Source organism: Rissa tridactyla, chromosome W (genome assembly GCF_028500815.1).
Source record: "Rissa tridactyla isolate bRisTri1 chromosome W, bRisTri1.patW.cur.20221130, whole genome shotgun sequence".
Classification (NCBI taxonomy): Eukaryota; Metazoa; Chordata; class Aves; order Charadriiformes; family Laridae; genus Rissa; species Rissa tridactyla.
The window spans coordinates 5,701,309-5,720,283 of NC_071496.1; the positions used below are offsets into that span (position 1 = coordinate 5,701,309).

Sequence of the window (18,975 nt, forward strand, 5' to 3'; positions counted from 1 at the left end):
GAGGCTAAACCACAGTACTTTTTGGTGCCGGAGGTGGGGCTCGAAGGGTTGAGATAACAACAGATCTGACCAGAGCGTGTTAAAATGAATTTGTTGTATGCATTTATTGTATTAGTTAAATAGTCACTGGTCACAATGTTCCTTTGTTTGTTCTCATGGCTGTGTTATGTAAATTCCTATATGCCCTATGTACTCTCCGCAAAGCTGTTTATCGCCTCTGGGAGAGGGATCAGGATTATCATTTTGCTGTCCTGTGTAATATCAATTTATGATATGATATCATCACTGTTCCTATGGTTATGTTGGGGTGTTTATGCAGCATTGCTGTCCTGCCCATACCTTGGGCACCGTCTCTCTGAATTTATTAATAATCACACTCAATCTATGGGGAAACAGTGGGAGATACTTTCCCCAGCACATCCGTCTCCCTTTTCTCCTTCGGGTCAGGTATGACAGCTTTTGAGAATTTTGAATACTCTTGGGACATTCAAACCAGCCTGGTCCTATTGTTATGTCTCCCGAATGTGTTCCAGGTCTTGTTTAGGGTTAAGCAACTATTTAGGACTACAGGTGCCGATTGCTACCACAACGGTCCATCTGCGTCAATATCGCACTAACCGAGACTTTCTGATTCCCATCCATAAACTCATTTGTCAACTAGAGATTCAAGGAGTGATCAGCAAGACTTCCTCACCCTTTAAGAGTCCCATATATACAGTGCAAAAATCTAATGGAGAGTGGAGGCTAACTGTAGACTATCATGGCCTGAATGAAGTCACGCCATCACTGAGCGCTGCCGTGCCGGACATGCTAGAACTGCAGTACGAACTGGAGTCCAAGGCAGCCAAGTGGTATGCCATAACTGATATTGCTAATGCATTCTTCTCAATCCCTTTGGTGGCAGAGTGCAGGCCACAGTTTGCTTTCACTTAGAGGGGCATCCAGCACAACAGGGAATAAAATGGGAATATGGACGCTGTCAGATCCCAATGGATGTGATAAACAAAATGGCAGCTATGCCTCCACCAACTAGCAACAAGGAAACACAAGCTTTATTTCAGGCATTGTGGGCTTTTGGAGGGTGCATATCCCAGATTATAGCCCTCTGTATCAAGTGACCCGGAAGAAGAATGACTTTAAATGGGGTCCTGAGCAACGACAAGCTTTTGAACAAATCAAACAGGAAATAGTCCATGCAGTGGCCCTGGGGCCAGTCCGGGCAGGACAAGATGTTAAAAACGTGCTCTACACCGCAGCTGGGGAGAGCGGCCCTACACGGGAGCTCTGGCAGAAAGCACCAGGGGAGACCCGAGGGAGACCCCTAGGGTTTTGGAGTCGGGGATACAGAGGAGCCGAAGCCCGCTACACTCCAACAGAAAAAGAGATATTGGCAGCATATGAAGGGGTTCGAGCTGCTTCGGAAGTAGTTGGTACAGAAGCACAGCTCCTCTTAGCACCTCGACTGCTGGTGCTGGGCTGGATGTTCAAAGAAAGGGTCCCCACCACACATCATGCAACTGATGCTACATGGAGTAAGTGGATTGGACTGATCACGCAGCGAACTCGAATGGGAAACCCCAGTCGCCCAGGAATTCTGGAAGTGATCATGGACTGGCCAGAAGGCAAGGATTTCGGAATGTCACCAGAGGAGGTGACACGTGCGGAAGAGGCCCCACCATATAATAAACTACCAGAAAATGAGAAGAAATATGCCCTGTTCACTGATGGGTCCTGCCGGATTGTGGGAAAGCATCGAAAGTGGAAGGCTGCTGTGTGGAGTCCTACACGACGAGTTGCAGAAGCCAGCGAGGGACAGGGTGAATCGAGCCAGTTTGCAGAGGTGAAGGCTATTCAGCTGGCTTTGGACATTGCTGAGCGAGAAAAATGGCCAGTACTTTATCTCTACACTGACTCATGGATGGCGGCAAATGCTCTGTGGGGGTGGTTACAGCAGTGGAAGCAGGGCAACTGGCAGCGCAGAGGCAAACCCATCTGGTCTGCCCCATTGTGGCAAGATATTGCTGCCCGGATAGAGAATCTGGTTGTGAAAGTACGCCATGTAGATGCCCATGCACCCAAGAATCAGGCCACGGAGGAACATCAGAACAACCAGCAGGTGGATCGGGCCGCTAGGATTGAAGTGGCTCAGGTGGATCTGGACTGGCAACATAAGGGTGAACTATTCATAGCTTGGTGGGCCCATGACTCCTCAGGCCATCAAGGGAGAGATGCGACATATAGATGGGCTCATGACCGAGGGGTGGACTTGACCATGGACGCTATTGCACAGGTCATCCATGAATGTGAGACATGCGCTGCGATCAAACAAGCCAAGCATTTGAAGCCTCTTTGGTATGGAGGATGATGGCTGAAATATAAACATGGGGAGGCCTGGCAGATTGATTATATCACACTGCCACAAACCCGTCAAGGCAAGCGCTATGTGCTCACAATGGTGGAAGCAACCACTGGATGGCTGGAAACATACCCTGTGCCCCATGCCACCACCCAGAGCACTATCCTGGGCCTTGAAAAGCAAGGCTTATGGTGACATGGCACGCTGGAGAGAACTGAATCAGACAACGGGACTCATTTCCGAAACAACCACATAGACACCTGGACCAAAGAGCATGGCATTGAGTGGGTATATCACATCCCCTGTCACGCACCAGCCTCTGGGAAAATAGAACTCATATACCCGTGCCTATAGGATCGAAGTAGGTTGTCCATCCCACTTCCTCATGTCCTCCCCGTGGTCACGCAGGTAGAACCACAGGGTGCCTCGTGGTGTGTACCCTCTGTACTCTCTCTCTTGAGTGGGGAAATGCCTGCTTCTAATAGCTGAGACGCTGGCCCGTGCAGGTGGGGAGTAGGACATATTCTCTTCGAGTTGCTGGACCTTCCGGGACAGTTTCTCCACAGCTGAGACAAGGGGGGAAGAGAGACTTTCTTCATATCGCCGGAGCCGGCCAGCCACCTCATCCACCGTTGGTCCCTCTTCACCTTTCCATTCCATTACTGCCAGGGAGTTGGCATATGATGATGGTGCACTCCGTACAAACTTCCGCCACATGGGCCTTGTGCATCGCACCTCATCAGGGTCTGTGGGTAAGTCTGCATTGTCCAAGTCATAATAAATCATCTCCCGCACGGCTAATTCTCTCAGGTACTGGATACCTCTTTCCATGGTAGTCCACTTGCTTGGCTGACATACAACATCCTCACTGAAGGGGTACCTCTCCCTCACGCCTAACAGGAGTCGTTTCCAGAGGCTGAGGGCTTGGGTCTTCTTCCCAATTGCCTTGTCAATGCCGCCTTCCCTAGACAGGGATCCCAGCTGCCTGGCCTCCCTACCCTCTAATTCCAGGCTACTGGCCCCGTTATCCCAGCACCAGAGCAGCCAGGTGACAATGTGCTCGCCTGAAAGTCGACTAAAATCTTTTGGCATATTCTGCAGCTCACTCAAGGATAGGGATCAAGTAATTATCTCTGGTTCTGCCTCTTCCTCCTGCTCTCGTGATGACCCTGGTTCATCATCATCTCTTACTGAGCGAACTGATTTCTTCGTGTACTTCTTCTTCTGTATGGGGGCAACCGATACTGGCAGTGGTTGGTTCCCTGGTTCAGCGGCAGTGACTGCCACCGGGGTTGCAGTAGCCACAGTGGCTGCTGGTCTGGTTTCCATCTCTTCCCCCTGAGGGTGCTGCATAACACTGAGCAGTGCCTGGTAGATACTGGCCAGGGCCCAGCACAGCGCGGTGAGTTGTGCCTCTCTAGAATAGCCACAGCATTTTCCCTTCAGATATTCTACTACTCTATCAGGGTCCTGTAATTGTTCAGGGGTGAAGTCCCAGACCATTGGAGGTGAGAAGTTCTCTAGGTACCTGCCCATGTTCTCCCACATGCCCTGCCACCCCTGACTATCCAGCCTCGGAGCAGATCTCCGGGTGGTAGTCTTAAATAGCTGCTTAACCCTAAACAGGACCTGGAACACATTCAGGAGACATAACAATAGGACCAGGCTGGTTTGAGTATCCCAAGGATATTCAAAATTCTCAAAAGCTGCCATACCTGACCCGAAGGAGAAAAGGGAGGCAAAAGAGCTGGGGAAAGTGTCCCCCCCTGTTTCCCCCACAGACTGGGTGTAATTATTAATAAATTCTGAGAGACGGTGCCCAAGGTATGGACAGGACAGCAATGCTGCATAAACACCCCAACATAACCATAGGAACAGTGATGTTATCGTATCATAAATTGATATTGCGCAGGACAGCAGAATGATAATCCTGATCCCTCTCCCAGAGGCGATAAACAGCTTTGCGGAGAGTACATAGGGCATATAGGAATTTACATAACACAGCCACGAGAACAAACCAAGCAACATGGTGACCAGTGACTATTTACCTAATACAATAAACACATACAACAAATTCATTTTTCCAAGCTCTAGTTGGATTCTGTCATTATCTTAACCCTTCGAGCCCCATGTTGGGCACCAAAAAGGACTGTTGTGGTTTAATCTCATCCAGCAACAAAGAACCACTTGGCTGCTCTCTCACCCCCACACACACCTGTGGGGGAGAATTGGAAGAGAAAGTCAAAACTCGTGGGTTGAGACAAAGGCAGTTTAACAGAACAGCAAAGGGAAGAGGTAGACAACAATGATACTGAGAATAATATGATAATACAATAATAATACTGGAAATACAAACATGATTAATATACCACCACTCACCCAACTGGACCAGGGAAGCCCCAGCCCACTCCAAGGGGAGACTTCCTGCTCCCTTCCCCAACAGCTCCCAGGCTATAGACTGGGCATGGCATCCTGTGCCAGAGCCTTGGGAAAAATTAACCCTATCCCCGCCGGAATCAGGAAAACATTTCATGCGGACCAATGCATTTGCTTTGAACTTCAAAATCCAGTAATCTGAATCAACCCTTTAAAAATATTACTTTAAAGTTAAAGGTTTTCTTTAGGCTCTGTCTTTTAAAAGAAATGTAAGATTTATAGAGCAAGGAAGAGGAGAAGCATGGAGTCTTCCCCAGGTCTGAAACTGAAGCAGCACACTTACAGAAAGACTAATACTGACACTCCTGTCTGCCTGTTTTCTTAAAACACATAGACAGACAAGCCATGTACACAAAAAAAGTTTGATTTTAAAAGACCGTAACTTTTTTAGTCAATTTTTAATCACCTCCTCTAAAAATAATTTCTCTATTTCCATTTCCTGCTTTAGTGAGCAATTATTTGACACTAGATTAACAGAAAAAATGCAACTAAAAAAACCCTGTAAGCTGAAACTTTCCAGAAGAAAATATATAAACAGCTAACAACTCATTGTTGCTGCCAGTGTCCTCCTGTATTAAGCTCAACAATCATAAAACTGCCATGACAATTTTTTTTTTTATTTTTTTTTGCCCTCTTGGATATTAAGAGTTCATGGTTTCAGAAAACATTGTGAAAACTGAAGTTCATAGCTTCTCAACTGTAGTATTTACTTAAACAATACAGAATCAAAGTTAGAGCTGTGCCTCCTCAAACTAGGAGGAAAGTAGCTGCCTCCACATATTGTCAGACAAGTTTATTAAGCTGCTATATATTGAAGAGAGTACAGAAGAAAACCCCATACTAACATGCTCAGATCCTGCAATAGGACTTACCTACAAATGAAGCATTCTTGAATTTGAAGTAAAAATGAATACTGCATGCAGAGGCATTTTTGAGAAGTTTAATTTTAAACACAACTGAAAGTGTATTTCTTGTAATTAAAAAAAAAAATCCCTTTTATACAGTGCTTTTAGTTTTCAATATTATTTTAATTACACTTTTCAACATATAAAAATAAACCTAAGGTACAGGCTGAAAACTTTTTTTCCAGTTTATATATTAGCAAACCAAATAAAGTTTTAGATTCTCTTTAGGTAATAACACTAACTATCTACAAATTTCAACTGTCCACATTCCATTCTCTGGTGAGAAAACTACATCTCTCTGAACTGAGCACCTACTGACTTACATTATTTTAGCCATTTATGTCACTAAGTCCAATTCTCACTTTTAAAATTATGACAACACCAAAGGCAATAATCCATTGCCATAAAACTGAAAGTATCACCAAGTGGCAAGATGGGACTCATAATATGCCCCAATTTGCAATACTTCATTGTTTCATAATTCACATCTTTAAAATTATTTGGTTTACCATTATAATGCAATTTTCAAATTAACAAAAAAAATTCATTACAAACTAACAGAGACAGTGATGCAGAGATACTTCAGACCTAAAAATAGAAGATACACACATCACTATGGTATTACTGCTTGCAACAGTAAAACACGTGAAAGAAAAAAAAACAACTGGTCACAGTAATAAGGACAAGTATGCAGTATACAAGAATTTGTATCATACAAAGCAGCCTTTGCTCATTATCTCTTCCTCAGACCAAAAGAAGTCACAGAAATCCCTAAATCTAAAAAATATTACAAAATACCAGTTCAAGCTAAGGGCAACACAGATAAGCTACCATGTAACAAATAGATTTGCAGAGTTTCAAATTAATTTCAGGTATTTCCTTAGATGTAACTGGGCTGGAGAACACTAGCAAGCAATGACAAGCATGCTTTAGACTGTAGATTTTACCTTCTTAGCAGCAGAGTAAATGCACTCAAATGGTCAGCTCATTTCAGAATCCAAGCTGTGTGTAGGTTACCACTGTTAGCCAGCTAATTTAAAGCTAGTTCAGACATATCTATCTGAAATTGCAATCAAAGAAATTAGCAGGTGACTAATGAGTAGGCAGAACCCATGTCTCACCGATTTCTTGGGCACTGTTCAGATGTTTCTATTTTCCAATTTAAGTGCTTCCACCGCCCCTTAGTTCTAATTCTGAAAACCAAGATTTTTAATTTTTATTTTTTTTCACACCATACTACTAACAATGCTTGCAAACAAAATTTCATCCCTCACATCTGGTTTACCAGATAGCCACCTCTATTTTAAGCTTGGAATCCTGCTTCATCCACCAGCAGTTGTCTTCTGCTACCTTCCTCTTAAAAAATCCAAAGAAAAATCATATCTGTTTTCCAGAAACACTGTTGTAAAATAACGGAAGCTTCCACATAAGTGCTTTACATGGTCTTAGCAAAATGGCACCATATCATCACTTTTCTGAGCAATTATGAGTCACAACATTATCAAATAAAGGCTGATTCAAATGAAATTACATTTAAAACAATACAGCTATTATGAACTACACTTTTCTCTAAACCTCCACTTAATTTCTTCTCATTTATAAAGTGCAAAACCAAACAACTTGACATGGCAGCACAGCGTGCAAACTTATTAACGATGAAGGCAATGAACTTCCAGTGGAAGGTGTATACATTTAATGGATGATGCACACAATCCTGGCAGAGCAAGCAGGAACTTCATTACTGTGCTATGCTACTGTTTTAAAAACGAGCAACCCTCTGCAGAGATAGGCATTTTACAAAATAATAGTTCTTTAGTGGTGGCTTCTTAGGAAGAGGGGAACCATAAAACACCTAATACAAATAGATATAACTTAACTACTTCACAGATCTGCACAGTATTTACAAAGCAAAAACAGAAAATACAGCATTTGTAAGAAAATATGACTTGGGGTGGGGAGGAAATTTATGTTTGGTGGACTTTCTTTTTGTTTGAATCCTGAAGGAGAAACTTAGCTTTTCAAAGATATTATAAATAATACATGTATATTTTCACTTGTATCCACATTTCAAATCAAATAAGCTGCCTGAATAAGACCAGATCAACTAAGAGTATGTAACAGCAGAAACTTCCCTCTAAAATACTTAATTTTATTAGTGAAACGGTACCAAAGATAACAAGTATACAAAGAATCTCTTTGCTCTATGCTACTTACGCATCATAAATAAGACAGTTGTTGTTGCAAGATACAATCCTTCACAGTATTTCTATAAGCATACAGATTTGTCATTCTTTTATCAGAATAAGCTGTTTACCAGTCAACAGCATGTGGCTTAAACATCACAAAAGTGACTGTCTATACTTTACATGGTAAAGCATTTTCTATAGTCCTAAATGTATACAGTGGCAAGAACATAAAATCCTATTTAAAAAAAAAAAAAAAAAAAGAGTGATTAAGCAGCTTCACAGGCAAATTTTTCTTTCCCTGTAATATGCTTTTCTTTTTGTTTTTTTTTGGGTTTTTTTGTTTTTTTTTTTTTTTTTGGTTTTTTTTTTTGGTTTTTTTTTGTAAGAATTAACTATGCAAAGGAAAAGAAAAAACAAATTGAAAGCAAATAGCTTTTAAATTTTTTTTAAACTGAAAGAAATAACTCTTCCCATGAGGTAAGGCAATTAAGTCATTTGATTGTATTAAGTTGTATTAAAAATAATCTACTTGATTTTAGGTATAAATTTTAAAGGTATGACTCTTCAGAAATCTCACAATGATGAAACTGATTAAATTAGTTCAGAGAGCACAAGCCATATTTTACCTTGACAAAAATATTTGCTTTGTCATTCTTTTCTTACTTGCTTTCTCTTTAAAGAATGAAAAAGGAATCTCTACCATATAACTCCTGTGTAAATTAGAATGTTTTTTTCCCTAATTATTTATCCCCTCAGCTTTGCATACGATTCCTTTTATATCATCCAACAGGTATCAGAGATGATGATGGAGAGGTAACAATTAAGGCCATCCAAATGTAGATTAAACGTCTAAAGGGCTGTCCTTGATGCAGGTGATCAGAAAATGCTTTATATTCAAGCTACTACTTTTGTGGTCCCCAAAATGCATCTTTGCTTTCACCTATAAATCTCTTCTAAAAATAAAAAAGTAAAACTGGAGCTTTAGTATTTTAACAAGTGAATCAAACAATTGTTCTGACAAATCACTTGCATTCTTGTTTACAGTATGGTGGTGGCAAAATAGCAATAGAGATCATGTAAGATTTAGCTGAAAATGAGTAATAGCACACATGCATTTCCAGAAAATACCACATTATTTTAAGAAGGCACTAAAGCTTCTGCTTGTGCTCCCATATTTTTTTAAACAAATAAGAAAAAAGTTATTTTCATAACGGCACCTATACTATTTGCAGCTGAACAGACACACTGCAGTACGGCTCAAAACAAAGCTGTGAATTCTAATAATATCATACAGATGTGCTCACTTCTGTAAGGACAAAAATGAACACCAAAACAACCCCAAAATAACCCAGTAAGCTAACCTATTATCTATAACATGGCAATGTTCCTTTTAGGAACAGAAAAGTAGCATGCATTGTTCAAATACTTTAAAAGAAATATTCATTTTAGTGATATTAGTAAGAAATTGTTTGAAATAAAACTCAAGAATCTCAAGCAGTGAGGAAATGAAAAACAAACTAGTCAGTGGGCATTTAACATAAGAACCGTAAAATTGTGTTTATGTTTAAAACTCCTTTTCCTATAATTTTCATTTACAACAAAAGAGAGTGTGTATATTTATACACCATTTCCAAGCATATCAAACAGCACACATTGAAGTTTTTGTAAATTTCTTAACCCACAAAGTAGAACAATACAAAATTCATCAACAAGCAGTATTTTAAACAACCTTCAATGCATATCTTCAGCTTTTTTTGGATAGTACAGGTTTACATCTTTCAGTTTCAACTTATTTGTAACAGCTCATGACAAAACTTAACATAAATCATTTTACAGATAAGTACAGCCATCATGGAAATGCATGGATTTTCAGAGATTAATAGTTCTGATGGCATCTGCCTTTTCATGGTATAATTACTGGTCCGTGCTCTCTTGCTTTACAGCAAGAAATCAACAAAGCTATCACAAGAATTGGAAGAGCTACTAGTACTATCACTATGTTCAGGTTGATTGCTTTGACATTTTCTTCCTCGTTCTGGGAAATAAAAAGCTTTGGATTTCATTCCTTATAGTTGAGTCAGAGATCCATTCTTTGCTTTTAAACCTCTTCTATTTTAACTGAGAGGTTTTCATTGTTTGGTTGACAGTTCCCATTCTGTTGTAGTTTGACTTCATCTGTCCTTTGTGTATCTTTATTGTCTACTTCCTTGTCAGTTTCTGAATTTGGATCCTCTTTAGTGTAATCTTTGTCCTACCAAAGATAAAATTATTTTACAAAAAAATAAAAATAAAAAAATCATACTATTAGCATTACAGGATACGCCTTCCAACCAACTCCTAGTATTTTGATTGTCTCAATTTTTACATGCCTATCTTGTCTCATCAATTTTCAGAATAGAGCTGTCGGCTTATTTTATTTATTTTTTTTTTAAAAGAGCTTTCTTTTCAATTGGCTGAAGTTAGGCACTCATAACAACCCATCACCCAAGAAATCATTGTCATAAAGTCATCTGTCTTTATCATCAATATTCAGGTAAAACAGAACAAGCAGCATCATGGGACCTATGAGAAACAGCTCCAGAAATTAAGACTTCAACATATTTTCTAAATAAAACAGGATTACAATTTTTCTTTCATTTTTTTTTGTCAGGTAACTGAAATATTAAGAGAGTTCTTGGGTAAGACAATTACTTCAGCATGTGGACAGAGTCACCTAAATCAGCTGTTTTATAACAGTTGAATAATTCTGAGTACCACAAACTACTCTTTAAAGGCGTGCTGCTTTTCAAATGCTAAGATTAAACAATTTGAAGGTGTTTCTTTTCTTAATCATGCCACCTTCTGTTTTGCAAGGCAAAAATCCCATACTACTCTTCTGCAAGTCTTCAACTTTACTCCTGCAGAATCCAATATGAAGTCCAGGACCAAAGCAACCAGGGAGAGGCTGAACTACACAGTGAAAATTTATTAAAAATCTTTTCAGATTGACAGCCTGTGCTGGTTTTGGCTGGGATACAGTTAATTTTCTTCATAGTGGCTAGTATGGGGCTATGTTTTGGATTTGTGCTGGAAACAGTATTGATACTACAGGGATGTTTTAGTTACTGCTGAGCAGCGCTTACACAGAGTCAAGGCCTTTTCTGCTTCTCACACCACCCCACCAGCGAGTAGGCTGGGGGTGCACAAGAAGTTGGGAGGGGACACAGCTGGGACAGCTGACACCCAACTGACCAAAGGGATATTCCATGCCATATGACGTCATGCTCAGCATATAAAGCTGGGGGAAGAAGGAGGAAGGGGAGGGGATGGGACGGGACAACGGATGTTCAGAGTTATGGTGTTTTGTCTTCCCAAGTAACCATTACGCACGATGGATCCCCTACTTTCCTGGAGATGGTTGAAATCTGCCTGCCGATGGGAATCATAGAATTGTTTGGGTTAGAAGGGACCTTCAAATGTCATCTAGTCCAACCCCCCTGCAATGAGCAGGGACATCTTCAACTAGATCAGGTTGCTCAGAGCCCCATCCAACCTGACCCTGACTGTTTCCAGGGATGGGGTATCCACAACTTCTCTGGGAAACCTGTTCCACTGCCTCACCACCCTCACAGTAAAGAATTTTTTCCTGATATCTAGTCTGAATCTACCATTTAAAGCCATTACCCCTTGTCCTATTGCTACAGGCCCTGCTAAAAAGTTTATCCCCATCTTTCTTATAAGCCCCATTTAAGGGGACACAATAAGGTCTCCCCAGAGCCTTCTCTTCTCCAGGCTGAATAACCCAAACTGTCTCAGCCTGTCCTCATAGGAGAGGTGCTCCAGCCCTCTGATTATCTCCATGGCTCTCCTCTGGACCCACTCCAACAGGCCCATGTCCTTCCTGTGGTGAGGGCTCCAGAGCTGGATGAAGTACTCCAGGTGGGGTCTCACGAGAGCGGAGTAAAGGGGCAGAATCACCTCCCTTGACTTGCTGGCTATGCTTTTGATGCAGCCCAGGATACAGTTGGCTTTCTGGGCTGTGAGTGCACATTGCCACCTTATGTCCAGCTTTTCATCCACCAGTACCCCCAAGTCCTTCTCGGCAGGGTGCTCTCAATCGCTTCATCCACCAGCCTGTAGTGATACTGGGGGTTGCCCCGACCCAGGGGCAGGACCTTGCACTTGGCCTTGTTGAACCTCATGAGGTTCACACGGGCCCACTTCTCTAGCTTGTCCAGGTCCCTCTGGGTGGCATGCTGTCCCTCAGGTGCGTCAACCGCATCACGCAGCTTGGTGTCGTCTGCAAATTTGCTGAGGGTGCACTTGATCCCACTGTCTGTGTCACTGATGAAGATATTGAACAGTACTGGTCACAATATGGACCCCTGAGGGACACCACTTGTCCCTGATCACCATCTGGACATTGAGCTGTTGACCACTACCCTCCAGATGGGACCATCCAGCCAATTCCTCATCCACCAAACAGTCCACCCATCAAATCCCTATCTCTCCAATTTAGAGAGAAGGATGCTGTGGGGGACCACGTCAAAGGCCTTACAGAAATCCAGATAGACGACATCTGTAGCTCTGCCCTTGTCCACTGATGGAGTCACTCCATCATAGAAGGCCACTAGGTTGGTCAGGCAGGACTTGCCCTTGGTGAAGCCATGATGGCTGTCTCGAATCGCCTCCCTGTCCTCCATGTGCCTTAGCATAGCTTCTGGGAGGATCTGTTCCATGATCTTCCCAGGCACAGAGGTGAGGCTGACAGGGCGGTAGTTCCCAGGGTCCTCCTTTCTACCCTTTTTAAAAATGGGTGTGATGTTTCCCTTTTTCCAGTTGCCGGGGACTTTACCTGACTGCCATGACTTTTCAGATATCATGGAGAGTGGTTTGACAACAACATCAGCCAATTCCCTCAGGACTCTGGGACACATCGGGTCCCATAGACTTCTGTATGTTCAGGTTCCTCAGTAATAAATGAATTCCTTGTTTTGCTTTGCTTGTGTGCGTGGCTTTTGCTTTACCTGTTAAACTGTCTTTATCTCAACCCATGAGTTTTCTCACTTTTACTCTTCCGATTATCTCCTCCATCCCACTGTGGGAGAGTGAGCGTGCAGCCGTGTGGTGCTTAGTTGGTAGCTGGGGTTAAACCACAACACAGCCAAACTAACCCTGAACCCTGCTTCTTAGTTACACAATCTATTTCCTGCCTGCTCATACAGATAGGCAGCCAGCCAGCCAACTCCTAACATATGGCACTGAACAAAAAAGAGCAAAATCAAAACAAAGTGTTTTCGTAACCTATTCACAGAAGCTCCTATAGGTCCAGTAAAGTTCAAACACACAGACTTCTCAAACTGGCGTAGTAACATCAACTGGAAAATTACTTTCATGTCTCTGACTGCCAAAAGCTAAACCCAAGTGGCAATAATTTGGTAAGGAAAACAAAGAAAAAGAAGGGAGAGAATTCCAATAATTATTCCACTTGCAGCACTCCACACTCTGCTTATCACTTGGTCACACAGCTTACCTTCAAAGTAGTGATGCTTTTGTCAGATTTCTCCTTTCCCTCTTTTTCTTTACTACTTTTTTTCTTGGAGGTAGAGTGTTCCCTTTCTCTTCTTTCATTATTTATATCCTTTTCTCTTTTTCTTTCTTTCTTGTTTCTGTTAAAGAAAATTTTTTCTCAAATCAGAATCTGATTCAATAGCAACAAATGTACTACCAATGCATACATTGAGTGAACTGTACAGTAAATTGCACAATACAGCAACTAAGAATGTTGGTATCCTGGTTTGCTTTCCTTCAGAAAGGTTCAGTCACCTTCAAACCATTTAGCTGCAAACTGAACTCTCATCTGGGGGATGAGAGTCAAACCAACTGAAAAAAAACAACCCCAAAAACCCACACCACCACAAACACCCAAAACATAACAAAAACCCCTTCATAAAGACAAGGGGATTTTTTGACTGAAGAGAGCTAAAGAATGCATGTGTTCAGCGTACAAGGTATTTGCAAAGAAAAAAACAAATTAATCTGTATCCAATGAAGGGTTTTGGTTAATTTGAAGCAAATTTGCATTGTTAACAGATTTAAAACTCTCCAATTGAAAGCATACCAAAGATCAAAAATAAAGATCAAAACCATGAAGGGGTTTTTTTGTTTTGTTTTAAATTAGAACTGAATCATACCGACCAATTGAAATTATCTGAGATGACTAGTGAAAAGATAGTAAATCAATGAAAATGCTTCCCAAATTGTTTTCAATATATGTATCTGCATCCAACTTTGAGCTTCCATTTATTGAAAAGCAGACCTTTTCCTTAGAAAAGGAAATGATTGAAGAGCTTCTTACGTAACATAAAAAAAATCCAGAAGAAACACAAATTGAGTTAGCTCCTTTCATAACACAGATCTCTATATCACATTTCAATTTAACAAATATACTATAACGTTTTCCTCCTTTACTGCTCATTAACTTTTAAGTTTACATCAAACTGACCTTCTTGGAGAAGGAGTTTGTGAAGACTTTCTTTTTGTTGTTTTAGGAGACTTGGAGGGACTTCTACTCTTCTTTTTACGCCTTTCTCTGGAGGACCAAGAAATTCAAGATCACCAGAAGATCACCAAGAAGAAAAATAATAAAAACTCAGGAACTGCATAAAACCAGAAAGCTCTTAAAATCCCTGAATTTAACGTTATATATCACCAATATTATATGAATTGCACAAAGCAAAAACCAACCAAAAAAACATTAAAAAGCCCAAAAATTCATATGTTTCAGTTTCATGGGAAAGGGGAGAATGGAAGTGGGAGGAAAAAAAAAAGTTGTGCCCTTTCAGATTTTAGTTTTATGTTTATCCTCACATGCTTGTACTTATACCTGATAACAACGGAAACACACTGAATTCACTAATTGTATATTAAGTAAGAGTTTCTTCAGTGAGGAAAAGATTCCAACTGAATGAAAAGCCACTAAAGACAAAAGGCGTAACTTAATGTTCTGGTTTGAGGTAAAACAGAACCAAGTTTCTGTTCAGTAATTTTATTTCTTAGCTAGGCCTCCTCTAACTCTCTGAAATTAACAGTATGTTGTGCCGAAAATGGTTCATTCAGAGTGATAAGACCAATGTTTACAGTTTATGCCAAGGAATGGTATGCAGAGAGGCTCTTGCTTAGACTTATTGCTATAACAACCAAGGTCAGCTAATTTCATTAGTTGCCCCATTGGAGGGTCGGAAGCGGAAAAGCATAGAGGGGTCCCACCTGCAGGGAGGAGCGGACAGGACAGGTGACCCAAAACTGACCAACAGGGTATTCCATCCCATCTGCCCCGTGCTCAGTATAAAAGCTGAGGGATCAAAGGGTCAGCTCTCTTTTCTTCAATGGCTGATGTCCGAGGAGGACCCTGTCTGTTCATCTGCCTTTGATCCTGATCTGTGTGTTCCTGACTCCAGCTCTGGAATCCGGTTCCCACCCATCACTGAGTCCAGTCTGGGACTTCCCCAGTGCCTGCCAGTGATGTCATCCTGGGAGCTTGATACGGTCTTGTATATACTGTATCTATTTCATTATTTTCCTTTTTATTTTATTATTAATATTTCATTAAAGTAGTTTAGTTTCTTCTAAACTCATAAATCTCTCTATCTCTCCTCCTCCTCTCTGTGTATGAGAGGCTGGGAGGGGAGCATCTGTCGCCGGCCATTGGCCAATTTGGCCAAAACCACGACAGATTTATTGGCGCCCAACATGGGGCACGAACGGAGCTCTGATAGATTGCCTGAATAGTTTGAATTCCAGCTTGCTCAGGGAGAACAGACAGTTCACATCATGTCATTCTGACATGAAATCTTGTATCGTGCCTTTAGAGAGCTTTGTATGAAGTTAATTGATGCAGTGGGGATTAACTGGTCGAACATATTGCATGGTTTATTTCTTCTTTGTGTTTGGATGCGGTCTAAGCGTGCTATGTTGGTGTGGATTTGCCTTCAGATGTATAAAATAATTGCTTGGATAATGGTTCTACCTGCATATCTTGGGCATCTTGTGACGGAGTCTTACTAATTACACTCTTGGTCTTACATGAGGAAAGTTTACTTTGCCCTTGGATGATTATGCCAAAGTTACACTAACAGAATTAGGGGATGGAAAACCTTCGGGCTGTTTAGAGAGTGAATGCTGCTTTCATTCCTACATGATTTTGTTGTTGGGTTTCCTGAATGTGTTGCAGGGGTGGTTTATTGTTAAATATCAGTGCAGGAGTGAGTATTATGTGACATGTGGTATTGCTACTCAAACCCAATGGCCAGAGTCAAAGATAGCAGAAATTCAGACAATCCCGCCGCTAAAAGCCACAGCAGAAACTCAGACAACCCCCCCACCGAAAGCTGCAGTAGGAATTCAGACAACCCCCCCACTGAAAGCTACAGCAGGAACTCAAACAACTCAGATCACTGCCCAAGCCACAGCACAGACACAAACAACGCCACCGGCCCCGATAGCAGCCCCAGCGACATCGGCTGCCCCTCCACAGGCCCCGGCAAAAGCCACAGCCATGGCCACGGCCCGGCCCGGCCCATGCCGGCAGCAGTCACTCAGCAGCCTGCAGTCAAAGTTACCCCGCCGCCTGCCCCTCCCCCCCACGCCTGTATCGCCGGCCCCTCCCCGCCCGTAACGGCACCGGCTGCTCCAGCCCCGACAACAAGCACAACAAGGACAACAAGCACAACAAGGAGCACGGTCACTGCTCCGGCTGCTCCGACAACCAGCGCTGCTGCTACTCAAACTCCAGCAGAACCGGCACAGGTTGCCCCGGTGACCAGGAAACAGAAAAAGTCAGCTCGTTCCCCTGCCTCTGACGACAGAGACCAGCCCAAGCCAGACAGCACAGGAGAGGGTTCCTCTGAGGAAGATCCAGGAGAGGGTCCTTCTCAGCCAGCATTAACACAGGATGAGGACTCAGATGCAGAGATAATCATCAAATCCTTCTCTATGAAGGATTTGAGAAATATGAGGAAGGACTGTAGTCATCAAGAAGGGGAGACACTTGTCTCCTGGTTGCTCTGATGCTGGGACAATGGCGCTGACAGCATAGATTTAGATGGCAGAGAAGCTAAGCAGTTGGGAAACCTGGCCAAAGATGGAGGGATTGATAAAGCGATTGGGAGAAAGGCAGACGTCCTCAGTCTCTGGAGGCGACTGCTATCAGCTGTGAAGGGCAGGTATCCCTTTAAGGATGATATCGAATGCTGTCCAAGCAAATGGACCAGCATGGAGAAAGGTATTAAGTACCTGAGGGAACTGGCTGTGTGAGAGGTGATTTATAGCAACTGGCAAGTGAATGTAGACCCCGATGAAATGCCATTGAAATGATCTTTGTTGAGGAAGTTTGTGCAGAGTGCACCATCATATTATTCCCATACACTGTCAACAATGGTCTGGGGAGGATCTGATACTGATGCACCAACTGTAAATGAGGTGGCTAACAGGGTCCGACAGTATGAAGGCAGTCTCTCCCGTCCCCTTCATGTAGCAGCCGTGGAGAAAATAGCCAAGCAAACAGACCATGGTTGAGCAAAACAAGACAATGGCTGATCAAACTAAGACCATTGCTGAGACAGCGGAGAAAATGACTAAGACAACAGCCGAGCAAAATGAGAAAACTGATAAACTGTTTCATGAGCTGCTTGAAAAACTGTCTGAGAAGGGGAAAGAAGAATTTCTCAACATCTGTCTCCAACTAGCAGAACTTGGAAGAATGGTGAGAGTATGAACTAACTTCCTGGAAAGAGAGGTAGCTTTCAGTCTCTTCATATTCTGTTTGCCCCTAATTAAGGCACAAATTTTGTTTTTGACCCCAATGGAATCTGAGCCTTGCTAATGCCAGCATAAATTGCCAGTGTAATATATGGGGTTCCTCTGCCTTAGAATCATAGAACTGCCTAGGTTGGAGGGAACCTTTCAGATCATCTAGTCCAACCATCAACCTAACTCTGACAAAAACCATCACTAAACCATATCTCTAAGCACTATATCTACCCATCTTTTAAATACCTCCAGGGATGGTGCCTCAACCACTTCCCTGGGCAGCCTGTTCTAATGCTTAATAACCCTTTCAGTGTAAAGATTTTTCCTAATATCCAGTCTAAACCTCCCCTAGCATAACTTGAGGCCTCCTTTCAAGTTGTTGTAGAGAGCGATAAGGTCTCCCCTCAGCCTCCTTTTCTCTAGACTAAATAATCCCATCTCCCTCAGCTGCTCCTCATAAGACTTATTCTCCAGACCCCTCACCAGCTTCATTGCCCAAAACTGGACACAGTATTCGAGGTGAGGCCTTACCAGTGCTGAGTACAGGGGGACGATCACTTCCCTAGTCCTACAGGCCACACTGTTTTTGATACAGGCCAGGATGCTGTTGGCCTTCTTGACCACCTTGGCACACTGTTGGCTCATACTCAGGTGGCAGTTGACCAGCACCCCCAGGTCCTTTTCTGCCAGGTAGCTCTCCAGCCACTCTTCCCCAAGCTTGTAAGGCTGCATGGGGTTGTTGTGACCCAAATGCAGGACCCGGCACTTGGCCTTGTTGAACCTCATACCATCGGCGTCGGCCCATCGATCCAGCCTGTCCCGATCCCTCTGCAGAGCCTTTCTACCCTCAAGCAGGTTGACACTCCCACCTAACTTACTGAGGGTGCACTCAATCCCCTTGGTCCAGTTCATTGATACAGATATTAAAGAGAACTAGCCCCAATACCAAGCTTTGGGGAGCACCACTTGTGACTGGCCAAGAACTGGATTTAACTCCATTCACCTTCTTTAGCTTAAAAAAAAAAATAATAAAAAAAGGGCAAAAAATTAAGAAAAACATCACAGACAAACAATATTTAATGGGTAAGACTGACTGGACTTGATATTACCACCTTCAAGTTGGGCCATTATGGGGTTACGAAGGAAGATACCACTTCAGCCATCAAGATGTCTCCTCTCTTGACAAAGTCCCTACCTATCTCCTTTGCTAGCCTGTAGATGTCGCTTGGAAAAGGAGCCTGATTCTCCTCTTCCTCTGGTCTGTGTCTCTTCCTTCAGCTAGGAATCAAAAAAAGCCATCTGA

At 42.5% G+C, this 18,975-nt stretch overlaps 1 protein-coding gene across 7 annotated transcripts in view; it reads right to left on the bottom strand.

Annotated features, from left to right (window-relative positions):
- Positions 1-8,298: 8,298 nt before the first annotated feature.
- The window catches only part of LOC128902108 (splicing regulatory glutamine/lysine-rich protein 1-like), a 58,869-nt gene continuing 48,192 nt past the window's right edge, over positions 8,299-18,975 (bottom strand). For 6 of the 7 annotated variants that reach the window (XM_054184488.1, XM_054184493.1, XM_054184492.1 and 3 more), the window contains 3 exons: positions 14,368-14,454; positions 13,396-13,531; positions 8,300-10,134 (listed from right to left, as the gene is read on the bottom strand). In XM_054184488.1, coding sequence (XP_054040463.1) covers positions 9,982-10,134; positions 13,396-13,531; positions 14,368-14,454 — 376 coding nt within the window. In that variant the 3' untranslated portion in view covers positions 8,300-9,981. Of the gene's footprint in view, positions 10,135-13,395; positions 13,532-14,367; positions 14,455-18,975 lie in introns of all 7 variants that reach the window. The other variant, XM_054184489.1, reaches the window with a different exon arrangement.